This window comes from Camelus ferus, chromosome 22 (assembly GCF_009834535.1).
Source record: "Camelus ferus isolate YT-003-E chromosome 22, BCGSAC_Cfer_1.0, whole genome shotgun sequence".
NCBI classification, from domain to species: domain Eukaryota; kingdom Metazoa; phylum Chordata; class Mammalia; order Artiodactyla; family Camelidae; genus Camelus; species Camelus ferus.
Window position 1 is genome coordinate 14284576 of NC_045717.1, and position 22723 is coordinate 14307298.

At 38.6% G+C, this 22723-nt stretch overlaps 1 protein-coding gene across 1 annotated transcript; it reads right to left on the reverse strand.

Moving 5' to 3' along the window:
- Positions 1 to 4056: 4056 nt before the first annotated feature.
- LOC116659130 (translation initiation factor IF-2-like) lies at positions 4057 to 5020 on the reverse strand. The gene is made up of 2 exons (XM_032466345.1): positions 4712 to 5020; positions 4057 to 4605 (listed from the first exon to the last, which is right to left on the reverse strand). Exons 1-2 carry the CDS (start codon positions 5018 to 5020, stop codon positions 4057 to 4059), a joined length of 858 nt encoding a protein of 285 aa, XP_032322236.1.
- Positions 5021 to 22723: the final 17703 nt, after the last annotated feature.

Here is a 22723-nt window from a genome sequence, read left to right on the forward strand (position 1 = left end):
ACTTCGGTGAGCTCCCTGGCCATTTTCCCCAGGAGGATTTCTAGCAGAGGAGACACTTCACATAGGGTCGGATCTTGGCCAAGGAAAGAAAAAAAAAAAATCTAAATGGCCAGTCCATACCATGCATGTGCTTTTGATTCTACAAGTGTTCCTTGACTTTGTGCTGCAATGTGATCGGCTTTACATGATTAAAACTTAAGATAGGTGCTTGAAAGAATACAGAAAATATAATTGAAGACCGCATTTAGAGTTAGGCTTGGTTTCTTCTGAGTTTTGAAGGGGAAGTGACATTGGGAAGTTATTTTAGAAATAAGTCTTCAAGGAAGGGAGATTTGAAGATCATTTTATGATACTCCCTGTTTCTAGGCAGTAGTTGCCTAATCCGTTGAGACACAACAAATGTCAATGTATTCTTAAAGATGTCCATTGAAGGACCATCAGAGCTCCCCTGTATGACATTGCCCAATTTTTATTTATTTATTTGCTTATCCATTAATTTACTTATTTATTGAGCAGTTCTGAGAGTAAAATTCATGTTCGTACTGACAATGTATCATGCAGTTCCATAGTTTTGTTTTAATTCAACCAAGACTATTAGTCCTAAAAATATGACTTTTTGTCTTTTTTTTTCCCCTCCTGGTTAAATTGTCACAGTCCTTCTACTTTCCTTTACAAATTGATAATGACTATATATCCTATATTTAATGATGTGCAACCAAATCACTCTACTGGTTGTTTTTTTCAAGCACAATCACTGAAACTTTATCATCTGAACAGTAATCTCTGAAAACAATGGCAATCACACCTTACTTGAGACTAAAAGCATTATGTGACTATCTTAGCCATCAGGATACACCTGCACAGCATTGCCATACATTGAAAAACAAATATTTATAAATAGTTATTGGGTTTGTCTTAAAACTATAGTACAAATATGGAAATGGAAATATCCATATCATGATTCTTTATTTAAGATACTCAGAATACTTCCAAGGTAATTTTTTGCTAGATGGCATATATATAATTTGTTTGGGGACACGTATGTTTTTAATTAATAAATTTAATCAATAAATTGTGGGTGTTTAAAATATTGATAATTTGACTATTCCAAAAGAAGCAATTGCAACTCTGATTCAATAGTGTGTTTATTAAATTTTATCTAAGGTATCATTAACACATGCATGTAATACCAGGGAATAATCCATAAGAAACTCATGGCAAGGTTATCATTTATTTTATATTGTCATGTTACAATGACTTTTTTAGATAATTGTTGACATTCTTGTTGTTTCCTTTACCTAGGAGGGGAAAAAAAATCCTTTCAAAGTGAGTGTGCATCTGATTAAATTAAGTTCCAGAAATCACAATAACCATGATGTTTAATATTCTTAAAGAGTTTATTAGTGCCAGGTAATGTGCTAACCAATTTGCATAAATAATTCAATTTAATTCTCAGAGCAAGTCTGTGAGAGATACTCTTATATCCCTTTTTTTTTACAAATCACTCAATAAATTATGGATTAGAGAGAGCGAGAGATTTGCCCAAGGTCACAAAGCTACTGGGTGTTCATGCTAGAATGCAAACTCAGATCTTCTGACTTCAAAGCTTCTTCTCTTAACCATGTTTCTCCATTACATTATTTCCTTACCATGTACTTATGAGCTCATGTTAAGGCCTGTTTATATCTATGTTTGACCACCTTCATATAAATCACATAAAACATACCTCTGAATATTTAAAAAAATATTTACTGACGGTCAGATTTTTCCTTTTGATGAGCTAGTGCATCCAACTGCAACATGGTGTCAGGCTTACTTTATTATTTTGGAGTTTCCTGCTCTTTTCCTTCTGTCTCATGAGACCAGTTGCAAAGGCCACTCTGAACAGTCACTAGTTCTGGACAGAAGGGATTTTGAGGTCACACCTAGGACCAGGGATCCGGGGAAGGCCTAATAGCTCTATTTCCAGTGTTAAAACCTGGTACATTTTGCTTTTTTTGTCAATTTTAAATGGCAGGAATCCCTGAGCTAACTGAAGAAGTGTATGGATTCTTTTCAACAGACATGTTTTTACTTTATCCAACTAAATGTAAACCGAATGAGAAAAAAATAGCAAGAATGTGCTCATTAATTCAGTGTGGCTTTTTTAAAACATTTACAAAATAATTTGGGATGAGGGAGAAGAAGAGATAAGCAAAATGATAAAGTACCAAATAAGCTTCAGCTGAAGTCCAGGATACAGTGGTCTTTTTAAACATGTTTGCATGGCTCAGATATACACACTGAAAGGAGATTTGAAGGTTAACATTTTAATGGTTATCCATCTGTAACAATAAACATACAGGTGGCAGTTAAACATGATTCCACCCACATACATGTGTATATATTTGGATATTTATATGGAATATTTACACTCACTAAACCAGCTTCCCTTTTCCTAATTTCCCTGTATATTATACAGACCATCTTGTTAATGGTCTCCAGAGGGCTGTCCCTCCTCTTGTAATTGATAATAGTTCAGTTCGGAAAAAAGAAAAGAACTTGGATTTAAGTAATAGAGTACATTTTTTTTTTTTTTTTTTTACCTTAACCTTGACATCTTTGTCCTCCAGGTTACTCAGACAAATTCTTTTTCCCGGGGTGGAAGGCCAGTTTGACCTCGTGGCAGAGTGAGAGCCCTGGTGATTACGGTAAGGAGAAAACCATTATTTTCTCATACTTAAGTCACAAATGTCTGACATTCGAAAGGAATGCAGATTCTTTGCCCCAACCACTTCGACAAATCAAAAAAAGATTTTGTAATGTTTTTTCCTGTAATCTTTGCAGAAGTAGAACCCAGTTTAGCAAGGCACAGTGAATGCTCAGATGTGGGCATAGAGCTGAAGTCCCTGACACCTAATCCATGTGTGACCATTGGTATGTTGCTCAACTTTTCTGAACCTCATTTTCTGAAGTTTTAAGACGAGGTAATATTATCTCCTTAGCTGGCTGCGGCATAATACAGGAAAACAAATGCCAGTCACACAGTCCTCTTGCTTAACGCCTAACAGGTACCCAGTGAAACCAGTTTCCTTCTCTCTCTTGTATCTCAGCACAAATCCAGTGTTTTATCAAACATTTTTGTGCATTATCTACAGCACGTCCATATAACTCACAGTACTGATTATTTTACCCACATTTTGCATAAGCTAAACATCAAATTCTCAGTTATCAGACAAGGTACTATGCCAAGCTAGCTTCCACACCGCCTTAAGTCCTGGGCTGATATTCTTATTTCTTGTTTCTAAGGTGTTCTGAGAAAAAGGCTGCTTCTCACTACACCTGCCTGAGGCATAGAGCATTTTACATATTATCCAAACCAGAAAGATTTGTGTTCTTCTGTGTATCTTTGATTGTTTTTGACATTTTCTTACTCTTTGTTAAAAGCTTCCAACTTCTCGCTCTGTGCATCCATTCCCTTCCCGGGTTCTTTGACCACGTTTATGACCATTACTCTGAACTGTCTCAGGTAGATTGCCTATTGCCACACTTAGTTCTTCCAGGGTTTTATTTTGTTCCTTCGTCTGGAACACGTTCCTCTGCTGCCTCATTTTGTCTAAGTTGCTCTTTGTATTTTTATATGTGTGGTAAGCTAGTTACATTTCTCGACTTTGGAGAAGTGGCCTCTGTAGGAGACGTCCTGTGCGTCCCAGCAGTGCAGTCCCCTCTTGTCACCCAAGCTGTGTGCTCTAGGGGTCCCCCCTAAGTTGGGCTGACTGTGCAGGTCGTCTGGTAGGCTTGGTTGGCGCCTAGTCTGGTGGCTGCCAGGCCCTGTCTTGAGCAGGTGGTGCTGGCCGTTTGTCAGGTCCTGGTCACCAGGTGGCTGGTTGAGGACTCTTAGGGGGCCCCCACGGCTAGTGCTGGCTCACTGGTGGGTGGAGTCAGGGTCCCGAAGACTCTGGGAGTTGCCCACCCGCTGGCAGGTGAAGCCAGATCCTGGGGTTGGTGCCAGACTACTGACAGGCAGAGCTGGTTCCTGGAGTCTGGCTGCAGGACCCAGGGATCCCAGAGCTCATTTCAGTTCCAGATCTTTGGGGAGGAAGGTGGGGGTGTGGGGTTCCTGACGCAGTTGGGTGTAGTGTCTGGGGTGCCCCGAAGGTTGCGTTGGCCTGCCGGTGGGGAGGGCCAGGGCCCAGCTGGCCGAGGGGAGGCTCTGGCCTGTGCTGCAGGATTGCTGTTTTCCTTGCTTCTCATCTGTCTCTGGGTGGGCGAGGCTGGTCGGGAGACCCCTGCCGGCTTCCCGGGGGAGGGGCCGGCGCCCGCCAGCTGGCGGGGGTGGGCGGGGGGGCTGGGCCTGGGCCCCGCGTGGGCAGGGCCCTGCCTGGAGGCAGCTGCGGGCACTTCAGCCTTAAGGCAGCCTGTCCGCTGACGGGTGGGGCTGGGTCCCGCCCGGTCAGCCGTCTGGCCTGAGGGGCCGCCTGCAGGCGGTTGGGTGGGGCCGGGCGTCCACGCAGAGGAGCCGGCGTGGCGGCCACAGGGCCCCGGGGCGGGGTGTCCGCAGGAGGATCGCCACCCCGCTGCTCCAGGAGCCTCTCCGAGGCCAGCAGGTAGGCCGGGCCCAGGCCCCTACGGAGTTACTGCTTTTGCCCCGGGTCAGAGCTTTTGTGAATGCCTTTAAGAGTGAAGCTTCTGCTTCTCCCAGTCCTGTGGGGCGTCCCGTCTGCCTTTAAGCCTTTGAAGCCAAATGTCCTGGGGGCTCGTCCTTCCCGTGTTGCGCCCCCGGGGCTGCAGAACTGCGGCTCCTGTGGGACAGCCGCTGTGTTATAATGATTCTCCGGTTTGTGGGTCGCCCACCCTCGAGTATGGGAATCGAATATGTCCTGAGTCCGCCCCTCTTACCGTCTCTTTGTGGTTCCTTCTTTATGTTGGAGAAGACCTTTCCTGGTAGGTTCCAGCCTTTTTCGTCGATGGTGGTTGTGCAGATAGTTGTGACTTCGGTGTGCTCGCGAGAGGAGGGGAGCTCAGGGTCTTTCTCAGCCATCGTGGCCGCTCTCCTCCAAACCAGAAAGATTTAAGAGTATGTTCCAAGACAGAGCCCAGCACAGCTACACGCCCCAAGCACCGTCAGCCACAGCTTCCCCAAGGCTACAGTTTACAACGTTGTTTTTCCATAAGATCTAAAAAGGACCCGACAAATAACCGCCAGGAATAAAATAGACATGTGAGGGCCGAACTCTATTTAATAGTCCTCTAAGTAGGACACTATCCAGTTCTCTTCTGCGGCAGTTTTCAGTTATCAGCAACTCATGTGTAACCTAGATTCACCCATTTCCTTTCAAAGTCTTTTCACAGATGTCAATCCCATCAACCCAAACAGGAAACTGCAGATTTGTTTGTTTGTTTGTTGGTTCTTTAATTGAAGTATAGTTGATTTACAATGTTGTGTTAGTTTGGAAATGGCAGTTTTACTCAGTGTTAAGAGGAATTATAATACTCTGATCGTTGAAAGAAATTGTTTATTTTCAAATATCGAATAAAATGCCAATAATTTCTAAAACTTTGGAGAAGAGTTTTGGACTCTGTAGATCCCATTTGCCACTTGAAGACTGCAGTGTAAGCCAGGAGGGAGGTAAGAAAACAACAATAGCTCATGAAAATGCCATCACAGCCCTAGATTAGGTATTTGTAAGTGCTGAATCCTCTATGACTTGATTGAGGAAACATGCATTCTCTATTTTTATGGCGCAATTAAGGCATTCAGGATGTCTGTGTTTCCTTTGATAAGCTTTGTGTGTGTGCACATAGTCTCTGTGTAAAGTCCTTTAAACCATTAGAATGTTTATTTACTGCCATTTTACTTTCTTAAACATAAGGAATAGATATTCAGTCAGTCTCATTTATTAAGTGTCTAGCATGCAGAATGGAAAAATAAAAATCTGAGTCGGGGAATCAATTTACAGAGATTGGTTATCAGAAATAATAATAATTTTAAAAATTAGGCATGCTGGTACCAAGAAACTGCATTTAGTTTATGCAGAATCTTCTGGTGTGATTAGGACGTGCCTAGTTTACAGTATTTGAAAATTTTAATGTGGCTTCATTATCTGTTGGGACACCTGCATTTATGTATTTGTTTGAAATTGTAAAACACAGAACGTGACATGAACATTAAAGCGCTTTTAAAAAATCATTCATCATGCCCTGAATGGCCGTAGGATTTGTGGAAAGGATATGAAACGGAAGGATTTACTAGAACAAAGATCCAGAATTAAGACACTAATGCCCCATCTGTTCAATAGCTCCCAGTTCTTGGTGTTTACAATCACTGCGCTCTGTGCACTGAAATGCAAACGAGTTTGTGGATATGGATGCACTTTTACTGGGTTGCTCATAAATATATTGAAATGTAACTAATGTGCTTGTGCTTGATGTGGAAAATAGAACTAATTAGATTTTTTTTTACTGTCATTTACAACTAAAGGATCTCAACTTAACCCATTTCCATTTTGCTTATAATAACATTCACCAAGCTTCCTCTTAGAGAATATTTATATATAATATATAAATAATATATAATATATATTTGCATGTTATATATAATTATATATATTATATTATATATTTTTAAATTATATATATTATATTATATATAATTATATATAGTATATATACATAAATGAACTTGGGCATGAGTAGGGAGGAACTAAAGAGTTTTAAAGATAAATGATAACCACTTCTGAGTAATTTTATTTATCAAACAATAAACACACACAAATCTCATAAATGTGAACCATTCACCGTGAGAACTGGCGATCTGGCCCAGGAAGCGTTGCTCTGGATGAGTAAAAAGATAAAACATTAGAAACCACATAGTCTGATACCAACTTAACATAAAGAATCAGGATGACAAATGAAGATGTATTTATTTTTCCTATACTTCAACTGCTTATAAAGATGACAGCTCATAATTGTCTTTGAAAGATGTAAAATGAGATTCTGAAAGCAGTTGAGTGGGGTTCCTGTTTGTCACTACTCACTGTCAGTGTTAGAATTTCAACGTAAAGTAGACCATTCATAAATTTCATTTAAGAAGATGAGAGAATAAACTCCAAAATACCATCCCCTCCCCTTATAAAAGAGGTTGTCTCAATTTAATAGCTATGATATACCAGACACTGTACTAGTCTCTCCCCTGCCCCCAACATAATCTGTGCAATTGCATTCTGGCAATAATGCTGTTTACAAATGGAGAACTTAGCTTCAGAAAGAATAAGGGAGTTTCCTAGAGACACTTGGGGTGTAAATCAGAGCCTGGATTTGAATCCGGGCAAAGATTTTGTGGCTTCCAAAAATTCATGTATAAGGCAGTGAAAGTAGGTCCCTTCCATGTATCTTGGGAGTAGAACTGTCAGGAGAGGCTGATGAAAATATTTCTGATCACAAATGTTTGTGACAATGAAATAGAGTTGTTATGAAGTAAAAAAATTTTAAATGTTTGGCATAGGGGAGCAGAAAACATACTGAAAGTCGAATTTGAAGTCAGACGTTTTCATTTTTTGTCAATGACTCATGGTTCGGTCACCTGACTCCTCTAAACTTCTGTTTCTTTATTTGTATTGTATTAGTTGATTAATAACTTCATTTTACATGGAATATTTGTGATCTAATACTTACAGAACACTTTCAATAATTGGCAGTTATGGTTATTAGCACAATCTTTACAATGTACTAAAGTGTGATAACATAGGACTTTTCCAACAACATTTCTTAGCCTTTCAAATATTGAAAATAAGTTTTTGCACATGGCAACAATTAAGTTGAAGCTCTGTAGTCTAACTAACTTAGCCAACGTTTATCAAATACCAGATTGACCATTTGGGTTTTTTCATCATATTGTTATAGCCTGAAGCAAGAAAGCATTGGCCTTTGCAAGGAAAGAGAATTCATTATTTCAGAGAAATTTGACTCAGCAGGTGGTAGGACATAAGACATAAAATGCTTAAGGCTACAGCATCTGCAAGACTTAACCATAACCCCACAACAGGAGGTGAAAATTCTCGACCTAACTTCTGCTCAGCTATTTTGTCAATAAGACAATGTATGTTTAGTGAAAATATATGATGGCTTAATATTGAAGTTAGGTAAAATGGAATGCAAAACAAATGAGATGAACATTACTGAATAAACAGGTTAAAGAAAATTGCCTACTCTTGCTGTATTTTACTGTTTCTAATAATTGGGGTAGATACTGCAGAATTTGGAAGCAGTTCAGAAACTCTAGAAGGGAACATTGAAAGACAAGCCATTTACTGTCGATTCAGCAAATTCTGAAATTGAAAAGCAACCTTTACTAGACAAATAAGGAGCCAGGGAGAACTCTTACGGAGATCCATTTTTATACCACGCATTTTCTTTGATTTATGTGTGTGGGAATCTTTTAGCAGGGAAATTCATTCCATGGTGGATCAAGGAAATCATGTCAATGTTCTGAAATTCAAATGAAATATAAATAGCAATCATTATTGGATTGAAAATCATTCAAAATGTTTTGTTGTGTATTACGGTTTTTAATAGATCAGTTTTAATGAAAGTGGTGCTTATATTTCTCCTAAACTCTCAAAGAAGAATAAAGCCAGAACTCAGAAACAGCAAAAAGCAACTTATCTAGACTGACGTTCTGTTCTTAATCCTTCATTATTAGTTCCGTGAACCATGTTAAGATACTACAGTTACTCTTTAGGTGACCTTGAGAGACTCCATACCTCTAGGAAAACTAGCTATTTCAGGAATTGAACTGTCCTAAGTTAGTCTGACAGCCATATGTTTAAATCATGATTTCAGTGCCTGGAGAAATTTTTGTCAGGCTCCCAAGCAAGCCAGTGAATTCAGGAGAACTGCCCCGTGGCTTTGGAAGAGCATGGTTGGGGAAGGTCAGTCAAGGTTCAGAAAGCCTTTGTCAAAGGCTTAAGGAGGACGCAGATACAAGCCCTTTTCTCAGACAGAGCAGCATCTTTCTCCTGTATACATGCTCATGGAAGGGCCCATAAATTATTTTAAAAAAAATCTGTCACAAAATGTGGCCCCCTCTCCTCACATTTCCCAAAATCAATGTGCAGTTTGGCTCTGAGCAATATTTAAGAACAACGGAAAGTAAAAAATTAAAACAGAAGACAAACAGACTGATCCCTTCCTTGAGAAGAGCTTGTAAGGCACCAGGAAAATGGAAGAGGGAAAAAAACGTCAAACATTCTAAGACTAAATTTGTTTAAACTTTACAGTAATTCCTTTACTATAATGCATGGATACAGGTAGAGAAAGCATTTGTAAAATTTGAAATTGCAGTCCCAGATTTTCTTATCATTCTTCCCCTTTCAAACATCATTCTTACGCTAAAGTTGCTAAAATCCCTTGTCTTTTGAAACACTGATTAAGACAAATATAAGTATAGTTTTCAGAGCTCAACACATCACATATCACGGACAAATAAAATTTTATATAAAATCTTAAAAAATAATGCTGGACAATGTTAAGTAGTTGCCTGTTCATGCCACTTTTATTTGAAGAGGCCTCAGTAACCATCCTTTTTACAGATCATAATTTCTATTTAGTTTCCAAATCCAAATTCAAATTGCGATTTCTTTGTTTAACAGCATACTCCACTGAAGGACATACCTGCTTAGGACGAGTAGCTTCACTTTCTTATGCCCATTTGCAGAATTCATATCTATCTCTATATATTTATTACTCTCTATATATTTCAGAATTTATTTCATACAAAGTCTTTATAAAGGAACTAAATAATTCAGAACTGGTAAAGCCAATTTAGAAGTTCTTCTGAAGGAGTAAATGGGAAAAATCATCAAGAATTTTGGGGGAAGAGAAAAAGTCTAGGCAAAGAGATCATCCTACCAGATAGAAAAATAAACATGAAAAAAACTGTAGTAAATAAACTCAAGATTCCTGGCCTAGAAAGACTTCTACAGCTATAAAAACAATGAAAAGCCCAGAAACAGATTCATACACATATGAGGAATTTTATGTGAAAAAGTAGTGTTCCAAATTAGTGATGTGATTTATTATTTAATACATGGAACAAGATTATGAAACATACATTAAAGTAAAACAAAAACAAAACGCTTTAATTTAGATTTGCACCTCCAACTGTAAATAAAAATGGATTCCCGGTGAAGGAAGGAAATTACAAAAATCCTATAAATCAATTAAATCAATAATAAAAGGCAAATGATTCACAGAAAAATGAGTGCCGAGGATGAAATGATACATCAATCAGGAAATTCTGCTAATAGAAACATGAGAGGAGATATTTAACCACAATTGTGATCAAGAAAATCAAAATAAAACAAGAAAATGTCATGGTTATCAGATTAATAAAAATGTTGTAAAGAATTTAATATTCTTATTTAATGTTCATCTGAAAAGTTACTGGTAATAAAATTGGAAGCATTTGGTTAGTTTATAGCAAATGATAAATACATATATATACAAATTTTAAATCAGTAATCCTATTTCTAGAAGTCCATTCTTTAGATATTTAAGTGTAAGTGGGAAAGGGTATATTTACATGGAGGTTTAATGTAGAATCATCTATAAATATCTCTGAAATTAGAAGCATCTTGTTCAAAAATAGGGGAATGGTTGAATAAATTTTGGTGTCTGTACATCATGAAATGATATACAGTGTTTTTTAAAAAACTAAGTAAATCTTTACCCATTGACACAAAAAGATATTCCTAAATCAAAAAGCAAACATATACAGTATGATTTCTGTTTTGCAAAATACGTATAACAAGATAAAATATAGGTCTGAAGTGTCACACATTTCAGATACATAAAAGCACAACAGAGATCAGTTTTTTATTGTGTCCTTTCCATATAGTACAATTTTTAAGAGTGCACCTCTTTTGTAAAATTTTTCATAAAACAATAACAAAAAGAAAACAAGACTATGGTATGAGCTGCTTGATACAGAAGAAATAAATCAAAGACCCTGGAGTTTGCTTAAAATCCCAGAAGTCTGACTCTTAGGTTTACAGAGACAGGTTTGTTATTATAATTATCACCCAGAAAGAGTTGGATTCTCAAAACTGCTGTGATTCCATTCTCTCCTCTTAGAAGTCGGGGAGCAAGTGGCAGCCTAGTGCTAGAAGCTCATGCTCATTTCTCCATCTTCCTAATTACAGTCATCCAGGAGTAACACTTCCCTTCAGAAATAAGATGCTTAGTTCAGAATCTTGGGCACTGTTCCAAATAATGTACTTATATGTTTATTGTAAACTCAGTAACAGATGATTAAAAAAATAGAAGCTGTCAATCAACGGAACAGACATGGTTGAGTGGGAGAGACATGGGGCGTGTGCTATAGATACCAGGTCAGTTTACAGTATCACCAGCATGGAGACTTACAGCCACATTTTTTTTTTTCTTTTGTGGTTTCAGGCAGAATTCATTTTGTGTCTGCTACCTACCCTAGGGAGCATGTGTTTAAGTATGTTAGCATCACATGGATGGGAACCAGAGTTCGCCTAGTTCTCTGTCTGCAGACTTTGGGACTTTTCACGGAATTGTCATAGTCCTAGTATATTAAATCACCTTGTATCCCTTACTTCGAAAGATGCATATGTTTTGCTCTGTGGTTTTGCACCACAGGTATGTAAGTAAATAGCTCCAAATGCCTATCACACTGGCTCTTTTCTGTCATATGAAAATATTTTATTCTTTTTTTTAAAATTTTCATGTAGCTTCAGCAAAAAGAGTAAGCTTTAAAACAGAGAGTAAATTTAAATATCTCAAGTCTTGTTTTCATACCTAAAAGATGTACCATCATAAATTCATTGTTTATGGAGATTTAAAAAAAAAAAACTACTTCATGGTCAAGAGAAAAGTAAAACTCTGCCTTTGCATCTTTGTATAAAAGAAATAAAGCAATTATTCCATAGATGAATGTACATTACATTTGGGGCATCTGCTTTCTACCGGTTGAAAGAACAGCTTTCCGTCTAAAGGATGAAAAGATCCAGCTTAATCACTGATAAATATATCTGCAGGATTTGACTGAAACATTTCAAAGTTTAAAACTCTGATGATTGCATTTTGCTATTGCATTGTGGTGGGTGAGATTAGCATTTCTTATTTCCCACCCAGCTTAAACAGGTTTGCATTTCAGACTCAAGGTAAGTAAAGATACCTTGGTAGTCAATGTAGCACCACACAGTGAAGTAAGGCGCCCATCAATCTCCAGACTGGCTATAAAGAGAAGGACTTGTCTTCTGCTCCTGAGATCAGGGGAGAGGAGAGGTTGGAGGGGTGGGCTAGACGTCTAATCTTAGACGGACATAAAGATGGCAGAGAGGATTTGTTCAAGACAAACTTCATGAAATAAGCATCCAAGTAGAGATAGAGCGGCACAGTTTCAGAGAAACATGGGTCATGTTCTAGCTCAACTAACCACTGAGCTGAGTCCAGTCACTTAAGCTTTCTGTGTCTCTGATTATTCACCTGATAATTAGGAATAAGAGCCACCTCAAGTATTTTCTTAAGAGACCTAAATTAGATAAATAAAATGCTTAGCATGATGCCTGGCACATGATAAATGCTCAGTAAACATTTTAAACAGATTACTGACATTATGTCTAATCTTAATAGTATTATTATTATCACTGTTGTAATAAATCTTTCTGAGACTCAGTTTCTAAATCTACAGACTGAGATTAATACGTGTTCCTCACAGTGAAGGGAAATTGCACTGTAGGTATCATTCCTGGAGATACTAACCCTCTAAAATTTTTAATGTAAGGAATATAGCTGTGTTGCCATCACTGGAGAATTTAGAAAATAGGCATGCAAATGCCTCACATCAAGGAACACATGTCTCTCTGAATGCACTGTACAACTTAGGATTTAATGAATGAACTCAAGAGCCCTTGAAGAAGTGATGCCAAAATGTATCAGCCTAAGCAGTCATCATAGCCTTCACATAATCTTATTTTAAAGACTACACTCTATAGTTGTAAGTGTTTAGAGCGATCCAGGTCATAGGAACAGTGATGTTATTAGAGCAGTCAGAGTGCACAATCACTGCTCCTTGGCTCTGTGAATCGATGCAAAGGTAAAAATACGTTAATGCTGCAGTTTACAAATTGTATACCCTCCCATCCCCTTTTTCTACTTCTTTTTAACTACTAAAAGACTCCATCTCTTATTGCAATTATTAAGCAAGAAAATTGCTTTGCTATAGATCAACCTATATATCCGTTATGCATAAGGCAAAAGACCTTACTGAACGTTTTCAAGATTTTAGCAGCTTAGGTTTTGGTGTCTAGGCTTCTACCGGACTAAGAATGTCTGTCCCCGCCTCCTGTCCTTACACATATAGACCGATTACACTCCAAACGATGACAGGCACCCTTCCATCTCCCAAGTATTGGAGCCATGCTGATTAGAGATATTCTGATTATTACGAATACCAGCAACAGTGATTGACATGTGGGGATTTTTCTCAGCACAGTCATTCTTAAAACATCTCCCACTGAGTTGAGTATTTCTAAGTGCTTCAGAAGATACCTAGCTGTCTATTCTCATTGAAAAGAATGGCCTGGCTACTTCCTATGTGCCACACCTAGGGAGACAGCCCTGAGAAACGGTGGCCGAGATGTCAACACTTTAGGGGACTGTAGGTAATGCTGGGTTTGGAGCTGGAAAATCTGGGTTTCCTTACTCACTAATTAATTTTAGACTGTAAGCTCCCTGAGAGTCAGGAACATTCAGAGTAGACAAATTGAACGAGTCATGTATAACACAGAAGCTAGAAAGGCAAGACAGACATTGGGATGAAATGTGAATGAGTTAGATGGACTTGTTAGGAGACAATTCTCTGTTCTCTAGCATGTCTGCACATTTTATGGGCAGGAGACAATGGTTGCTTTGTTCTAAATTATTTTTTTCAAGGATATTTCTTGAGTAAGTTAGAGTGTCTTTCTTCAGAGCAAAAAGCAAGTTTTCTTATAGCTTTGGAAGGTAGAGATTGTGTTTCCACCTGGAACAAAGGGCAAGCATGCTCACTTGTCATAGTGAGAGATGCGGGTTCCTCAAGGGGAGAGTTCCTCTCCTGAAATGCACCCTATTTGATTTGTGGATGTTCCCTGGCTGTCTTCAAGTCACCGTGCGGAAATTGACGCGTGGGGCACTGAGGCAAGCATGTGGCTCGTGCTCCTTGCTGAGCCTTGAATAATAGAGTCCTTTGTCTTTGACCCAGGAGTCTTGTGTCTTCCTCCAGCATCCACGACGCTGCAGTAGAATCAGGTATTAGCTTACAAGTAGGATCAAGTATTCGCTTCTTCGTAGTTCGCTACAGAATACAGAGAAATAAAGACGCACAGCATATAAAAGACGTCTAGAAGGATAAGAGAGTAAACAGTACCTTGTGCTTCTCTTCCTTCATGTTTAATAAAGGTTTACTTAGCACTGATTCATTGATTCATACGCGGAGCACCTTGTAGGTGGCAGGTATCATTCTAGGTACCAGGGACAGAGCACTACCCATGGCTGGCAAGTTCCCTCCTCTCTTGCTGCATGCCTACTAAGGAGCAGAGACAAATACAAATAGGTGAATAAGTAGATCTTGAAATTTCAGAGGGTTATAAATTTACAAAGCTAAATGAAAAGGATAATGTAATTAGGACAGCTTCTTTAATTAGGGTGGTTAGGGAAGGCCTTTATGAAATAACATTTTTTTTTTTTTGTATAAGTTCTGCCAGGTGGAGTTTTTTGGGAAAGAACAGTCCAGGAGGACAGAAAAAAAGGAGAGGGAGGGAAGGAGAGTGAGGAGGGGGAAAGGAGAGAGAGAGAGAGGGAGGGAGAGAGGGAAACAGCATGAATAGAGACACTGAAGCCTGAAAAAGAAAAATAAAAGCAGTGTGGCTGGAACATAATGAGTGAAAAGAGAAGTGATCCTGGATGAATTTTGCAGTTTGTGCAGGAGCCAGATTGCATTGAAGTCACAGACTAGAGAAGGCAATCGGATAGGATAGATGCTGTCTCTTTTCCTTTGTGAAGTTACATTGGCTCACGTTCCTCATTATTTTGAAAAAAGACACAAAGTCTATTGACACCATGACTCTTCTGAAAATAAGGAATACATTTGCACAGCGGAATGCAGGTGTACGGACTGCGAGGAAAAAAATACCTTTACCTGGAAATGCTCAGAGAACAGAACGAAGTATATTTGCAGCTAATTATGACTATGACTACTAAAATCCTAATATTGCTACTGCTTCTACTGAGAATAACAATCTAAAGATGAGGAAAAGGATGAGGAGGGGTGGGGAAGGGATAAGAAGGCAAGAAGGAAAACAACAAATTATGGAAGAGCAGACGTGCCAAGAATTATGCTCAATCCTCTGCGTGTTTTTTTGTGTTTTGTTTTTTGTTTTTCTAAAACCTCAAAGCTCCCCTGCAAAATGCTTCAGTGCTCCCTTCAGAGAAGGAAATTCAGGCTCAGAGAGGCAACACTCTTTGCCTTAGATTTTCCATCTAGCCAATGCCTGAGCCCGGATTTGAACCCTGGAACTCCCTGGCTCCAGAGCGAGGATCTTTGCACCATATGCAGCCTGGATTTTAATGCAGCATCTTTATGCTGCAGCTGTCCTTTTCCCTTATAAAGCAGGCAGCTTTGTCATCAGTTGGAAGAGAACTGTAGTATCCCAAAGATTGTTAGGTTCAGTCATGGGACAAAATGATTGGTGGTTTTTATCTGCATTGTTTGAAAAGCCTGGCTCTAGCCAGCAGCTGAAGTACAGCACATAACATTTTTTTCTTCCAGGGGATGTCATAGCAGACAACAGATTGTCTACACAATAAGACGGGCAGAAAGTGCCTGGATCGATCGTCTGGCATGAGAATATCTCTGACCCATGCTTTATTCCAGGTGCTTCTAGACTTCGGTCCTTTGGGAGCAAAGTTAAAAGTTTCTGGAAAATATCCCTAAAGAGAAACGATCATTATCGTCCTAAATAACATGCTTCATAAATGCACAAAGCCAAAGGGAAGGGGAACACGAATAATCATCTGAACTAAAAAGGCAGGTTTTGATCTCATGAAAGAAGAGAATTTCAGATCTGAGGGGATCTGAAATTCACTCCTAGGGTAACTAGTAATTAATGGCATGCTTTTTCACATTGGGAAAAATATTTAAAAGAGGTTGTCTTGATCAGTGTTTGCAACAGTGTGTTGCAAAGAATGCATGTTTCTAGAAGGGCTTGTGTTTTATGAAATAAGAATTTCATAGTTTGAAAAACCTATAGCAGAATTTATTTATCCGTATCTCTTCTTTCTTAGTAACAGAACACTGTTTTTTATTTTTTATTGTGGGGATGGAATAGAGCCACGGTAATATACATATATGCCATAACCAGGTGAATGTATTTCCCAGCCTGTATTTCACCGAGGAGGCCAGTGAAATTTAGTCTCGTTTTGGATGGTGTTGTGAGGAAAGTCCTTCGAGAGGGCTGTAAGGAAGTGTGGAGGGGACCCATATTGCCACTTCCCTGTTTTGCTTTTCTGCTTGGAATTCATATGTGACGGCTGGAGTTCCAATAGTTTACAATCTTGTGACATCGGATTGTTTTTAGAATAAAATTCATAAAGTTAGCAGAATAGCATTGTTTTGTGCCAGTCTTAGCCTACCGAAATCCAGTGTTGTGCCTGGACCAGCCCTTGTGGTTATTATGATTTCAAGTGTTGGGGAGGAAAAAAAAAAAGAAAAAACTTTTCCTCTACCCTTCTGTGTTCTTCTAGCTGGTCTAAGAATTAAATTGACTGGAGACAGATTAACAGGAGAAAAACAAACAGAGCATACCCATGGAAGAGACCCAGGAAGACTTAGTAACTCACCAAAATGGCAGAAGCCCTCGCCTTCAATACCGTCTACAGCTAAAGACAAAAGATGACTTTGGGGAAATTGGATTGGAAGGAAATTCACATGGAGATGAAAAAGCATATGTTTAGTAAACAAATGTTTGCTTTGCTGTGCAGACACAATGGGATACAGGCAGGACTTTGGTCTCCAGGCCCTGCCAAGTTCCTTTTCCCATGCCTAACCCACATTCTTGGTAGGGATCTCTGGTGATAATTTGATTCCTGTTCAAGGCCCTTGTATCTGATTTTTTTAGGCAGCTAAGGGTGAAGCAAGAAGAAAGATTTCCTGAGTCTTCTGTTTCTTAAAAATAATCAGCCTAAAATAATCCTCATGTCAAAGAGACACACACTGGGGTGCACATTTTGCTTCCCTACACAAGGCACCCTCAACAATTGCCATCAGGAAACTTTAAGAAAAAAAAAGTTTGTTATTTATAAGTCCTGAAAATTACATGGTACATCCAGGGCCACACAGCAGGTCTGGAAGAGAGAGGAGAGCGAGCAGTGGGCTTCGAGTTCCGCATTACTGGGGTCTAGGGTGAGGGCCTGTGATTTTGAAGGCTTACTCTTTGTTGGTGAATTTAAAACATAACAGTGGACATTTAAGCCATTCTAACCAGGTCTCTGCTACTAGCAATTGGATGCGATTCCTCACACACCCTGATATGTCCTACTCTCCTCTTAAAGGTCTGTAGGCACATTTGTCCATTAAAGATCCTCAAAATTACTGTCATAAATATTACATACATAAATAGAACAACTATTAAGAAATTACCACATACTAGACACTGTGCACATGCCGAGGATGTGGGAAAATAAAAGAGAGAGTGATTGATTCTGAGTTTGTCATGGAAGTTTTTCTAGAAAGAAGCTCACTAAAGTTTTGAGGGGTGAATAGGAGTTTTGCAAGCAGAGAAGAAATGGAAATACAAGACAGGTAGGGAATGTAATAAATGAAAAGAGACAGCAATGTGATGTTTCTCAAGAACTTCAGCACTTTTGATACAACTAGAGAATAAAAGTGAGTTGGTCTTTAAATCAATATGTGGTTCCAGACAGAATTAAGCATTTAGAGAGGTAGACAATGGCAAAACTATGTTAGGCTTTGAATGCAAATCTAAGGAACTTAGATGACACTCTAGGCAGTGTGGTGCTATTAAGCAATTTAGGCAAAAAGAAACACCAAATATGTGTTCTTGAAAGATCTGTCTGACCTCAGCGTGGAGAATGGATAAGAGAGGCTTTTGCCCACCACCTATATTCCTTTACAAAGACTCTTGCCTCTGACTTCATTCCTTTAGGAAACTTTTGCCTTTAAAGGTCATAAAATACATCACCTCATGCAAGAGAATGTATTCACGAACCACTGCTCACTCACAAAGATTTTGGCAGAAAGTGTCACTGCTTCCATCAGATGATGCCAGAGGCTGAGTTGGTGGGGGGTGGGGGGATGGGGTGGGGATTGTGTGATGGTGTTGCATCCCAGTGGACTTAATAAATAAATAAAAAACAAATAGGCATATTTAATTAGGCATAGTAATGGTTGGGTAGCTTAGACTTATTACCTGAAAACAGCCTTCTTACAGAACATAATATAAGAATATAATCTACGTATGATTTAGTTTAATTTGGACTTCATCTAGTCGCTAAAAGGAATGTGGAGTGGACTACGGTGTTCACTCCCTCTGCTTCATTATTATTATTATTCTACTAGAAGTTCTGATGTCCTAGAGCACAAATTCAGAAGAAAAGGACATTATTGCACATGGTGGAACTTTCTCTTTTACTCCGATTAAATCCAACTTTTTATCTCCCTAAGAGTAGTATATTCAACGAAACAAAAAGGCAATTATAGAGAACGTGGGAATTAGGAAGATAAGGAGCCAGGAAGCTCAGTCTTTTGTTTTTCACAAATGGACTCTCAAATCATGGAACTGAACCCTTAAAACATTATGAAACAGAACTTTTCAGGAATTATAGGCACTTGCTCATGTCTAGAAAACCTCCTGAGTCCTATCAAATTAGTAAGAGTCATGAAATCTCAAGATCTTGAGAGGACTCCGTTTAATGCAATGATGGTTCTTTAATCCAATGCCTGAACTTCACAATAAGGAAGCAAAACCCCGGGGAGTTAAGCAACTTTTCCAATGTGACAAAGTATTGGGGGCTAATAGGGTTTCCTGAACCTTACTTCAAAATGATTACTATGTGAACTGCTCCCAGGTGACTTCTTCTAGGTGTAAAGTCGTGGTCCAGGACTAGCTTTGCCCCCTCCCCCACATAGACAGGAGTATATATGAACTAAGGTACATTTGTTTTTCTGAATTTTTGATAGAAGTTACAATCCTGATTTTTTTTTAAATTAATGAAAACCAACTAAAGAAACAACATTTGAACCAGTGTCAGAAATCAAAGACTGAAAGGTCCTCTGTTTGGAAACTGAATGTGACATAATTTAAATCAGATTTTAAAAGCTAAGTAGTGCTGAAGAGAGGACCATTACCGCAGAGCTCAGTGTTCTGAACTTGCCTATAAAGGATGCCCACGGGGTTTTTTAAATGCTGCTCCTCCCTCAGTAGTCATCTATATAAGTAGGGCTAACAAACAGTTTGTATTCAGATGCTGAATTTAAGTGATGTAGAAGTTTATTTATTAATTTTTTTATTAAATTCTCTAGAGTTGCAAAAAAAGAAAAGAACTCGGTAGAACACTTTACATAATTACTTCTCTTAAGAAAGGGAGACATGAGAACACATTCTTTCAAATAATATAAAAGGGCTTCGTTATATTCAGTGAAGGCTCTGCCAGCTAAAAGACTGAAGAATCATCCTGAGGTTTCTAGAAATACTCAGTAACCCAGTTTCATAAGATTCCATTACATCACAGCAGGGCGCAAGTTTGAGAGCTCTTGGATATAAAAGTTTAGCCTAGGGAAGGAGAAAAGCCAATCTGGTGGAAGGAAATTATATATACATATTTTTTTAGTTTCACCTTTAGTAATTAAATTAATCAAATGGATATTTTTCACTTCCCTTCTGTAAAATACATATTTAGAGGCCATTCAAATGTGAATTGCTCTCATAATCATGCTAATTGGCTCTCTGGCAATTCCAGAGATGACTTCTTGATGAAGATGATAATGATAAGCTCTCAAGGGAATTCAGTTCTTTAAGATTTTCAGGTTATAAATCTCGTATCTTTTCAAGTTATAAATAAGAAGAAACACTTTCGAAAGGATGCTTGAAAAGGCTTCCTTAAAGTGATGGTGGTGTTGATAGTCATTCTCTCTAAACCTCAGGGTGGGAAGAAGGGAACCTCTGAATTACAACCTTGTAAGTTGAGTAAGAGTTGCAGGCTGTCCGATAATAAGACGAAGCTGTGTGTTCTACTTAGGTCCACCATTATGGTTTTCCCCAAAACGTAAAAACTTTGCCATTGCTCCTATTTTTTTATTCTATGTGGAGGAGAAAGATCGTTTTCTTCCTTTGTGCAGAAAAAATAAAAATAAAACTTTATACAGCAGAGAAGTAGAAATGTTTCTGGAATCCAGGAGCCTGGAAGTCTCACTTGGTTGCCCTATCTGACTATTTCTTTGCTGCAAAATCTCCGTTTGTTTGCATGTTCACCTTCACAAGACTCAGAAAAGAAAACAGAGGGGAAGAACTATGATAGGTCTTCTACCCGCTGACTGTCATTAATTAGGCATGAATGAGTGACCAGTCCTGACCAGAGAAGCAGGCAGGTCAGTCTGTCCATGTGGCTTTTACCCATACAGGGGAAGAAAGCATTGGCACATCCCTCTTTTTCACTGGATATGGCCGTATGTCAGTATGATACCAAAAAACGCTGCAATCATCTTGCAACCGTAAGTGAAAACATCTCCAACTTGCTAAGGGTAACAGGACCAAAGTACCGAGCCCCTGGGTCCATGATACTATCGCTGACTTGCTGAGGCGCTCCTGAAATCAACCTGCAGCTGGGCTGTGAGAGAGAATTTCCCACACGTCTCCAGCATTTCTGTGCATCATGCAAGCAGCGGTCCTGAGAGCATTTGTTTCTTATTATCTCTTCAAGGACGTTTGTATAATGAACAGGCTTGGAAGGTAGAGGTTGGGATTCCTTTTTCAACAAAGAGCTGGCTGTTTACTCTTCAGTGTGAGAAAGGTAGTGTTTATCTCCAGGACAAAGTTTAGGCAAGCTTACAGCCTGTTAAAGAGAAGAGTCTGCCTTCCTAAGCCAAGGGTTCCTCTCCTGTAAATGCCACCAACTTGATGAACAAGCAACACCGGGCCCTTTGATTTTTCCCTGTGGAAGTGGGACTCATCGGACCAGGGCAAAAGCTGATCCTCTGGCCCTAGTTACTGCTGTGAGTACAAAAGCCTAGTTTCTGACCCAGGGTCGTGTCTTCCCTTGCGCTCATGAACCTGTTACAGGCCCATGTTTTTTTTTTTTAACAGGTTAGAGTAAAATCTCAGACCCTTCACAGTCGTTGACCCTAAGCTTCCTGCTGTGTGAGGCAGTAAAATCCCCCAGTGATTTCCCCTTATTTAAAGAGATATTTTATTGTTCATGGCTAAAGGCTTCCAGTAAGATAGGATCACAGCACTGTTTCTGGAAGAGAAGAGCAAAATCCTCTTGATGTGTATTTTCTGTTACCTTACAGTCAGTTGCACAGTGCAGTGAAATTGGAAGAATTCGATACCCTGAGAACTTATAAAGCCACTGATCTCTTGGCCTAAGTATTATTTTTTGTTAAGTAGTGACAGTAAATATGACCTACCTACGTATGCTCCTATGTAAGGGCTGTACTTTGCATATAATATATCGTAGCTTTTCTTGAATTAAAATCATAAAATTTTATTTGAATATTCTCTAGAAAGAAACTTAGAACTCTTTATATAATTAGTACAGCACCACGCATTTTTTATTCTAATTCCAGGGTTTACAAATGGTAGATGTCTTGAATTCTAAAATAAACACCTTTTTTTTTTTTTTTTTGGTTCCAAGTCAAAAAGTTTGTTTTTACATGATTTGAAGAAACTTATTTGTTATCTCTCTCTGTACCTTGTGGTTTAAGTTTTTTTTCCTTTTTTTTTTTTTTTTTTTTTAATTCTGTGGTCTTTATTTTATTTTTTATTTTTAAATTTTTATTGAAGTATAGTCAATATGGAAAACTAAAACACCTTTTCATTTAATTCAGTTCCACCCCTGGGGATAGAACTGCATGGAGATAAAGTCTTAGGTACTATTACAGAATTATTTCTTTTCCTTTTTTTTTTTTTTTTTAATAGAATCATGCCTTTAGTTGACTCACATTTACATATGTAACCCCAAAAGCAAACAGAAAGAGGTATGTTTTTTCTCTCTTTTCTTTTCTCTTTCTGTTGGTATTCTAAGAATGAAGAGTGTGAACCATAATGAATCTTTTGTGAAGTATTCATCAGTGGGGAAAATGGTATTAAAAATTCATGTGCAGTTTTTCTGTCCCATCTCCTCCCTGTGTAAAGGGAAAATATGTGCGGGGGTGAGGGCAGAGGGAGCTGGGAACCTGCGTGGAGCTGCGGGATGGTAGGACTGAAGGTGACCAGGGAGGCAGGGTAAGAGGAATATCAGAGCTTTTTTCAATTAAAAAAAAAAAATCTTAAAAAAATATATGTACATATATATTCACATGACCATTGGAAAGAATACAATTATTTCTATTTAAATTTAAGTTGGGTATTCAAGATGTCATTCATTAGTCCAACAAATATTGTGATTCCGCCATGTTTGTGCCACTATTTTAGGTACAGGACCTACAGGGGGAACAAGA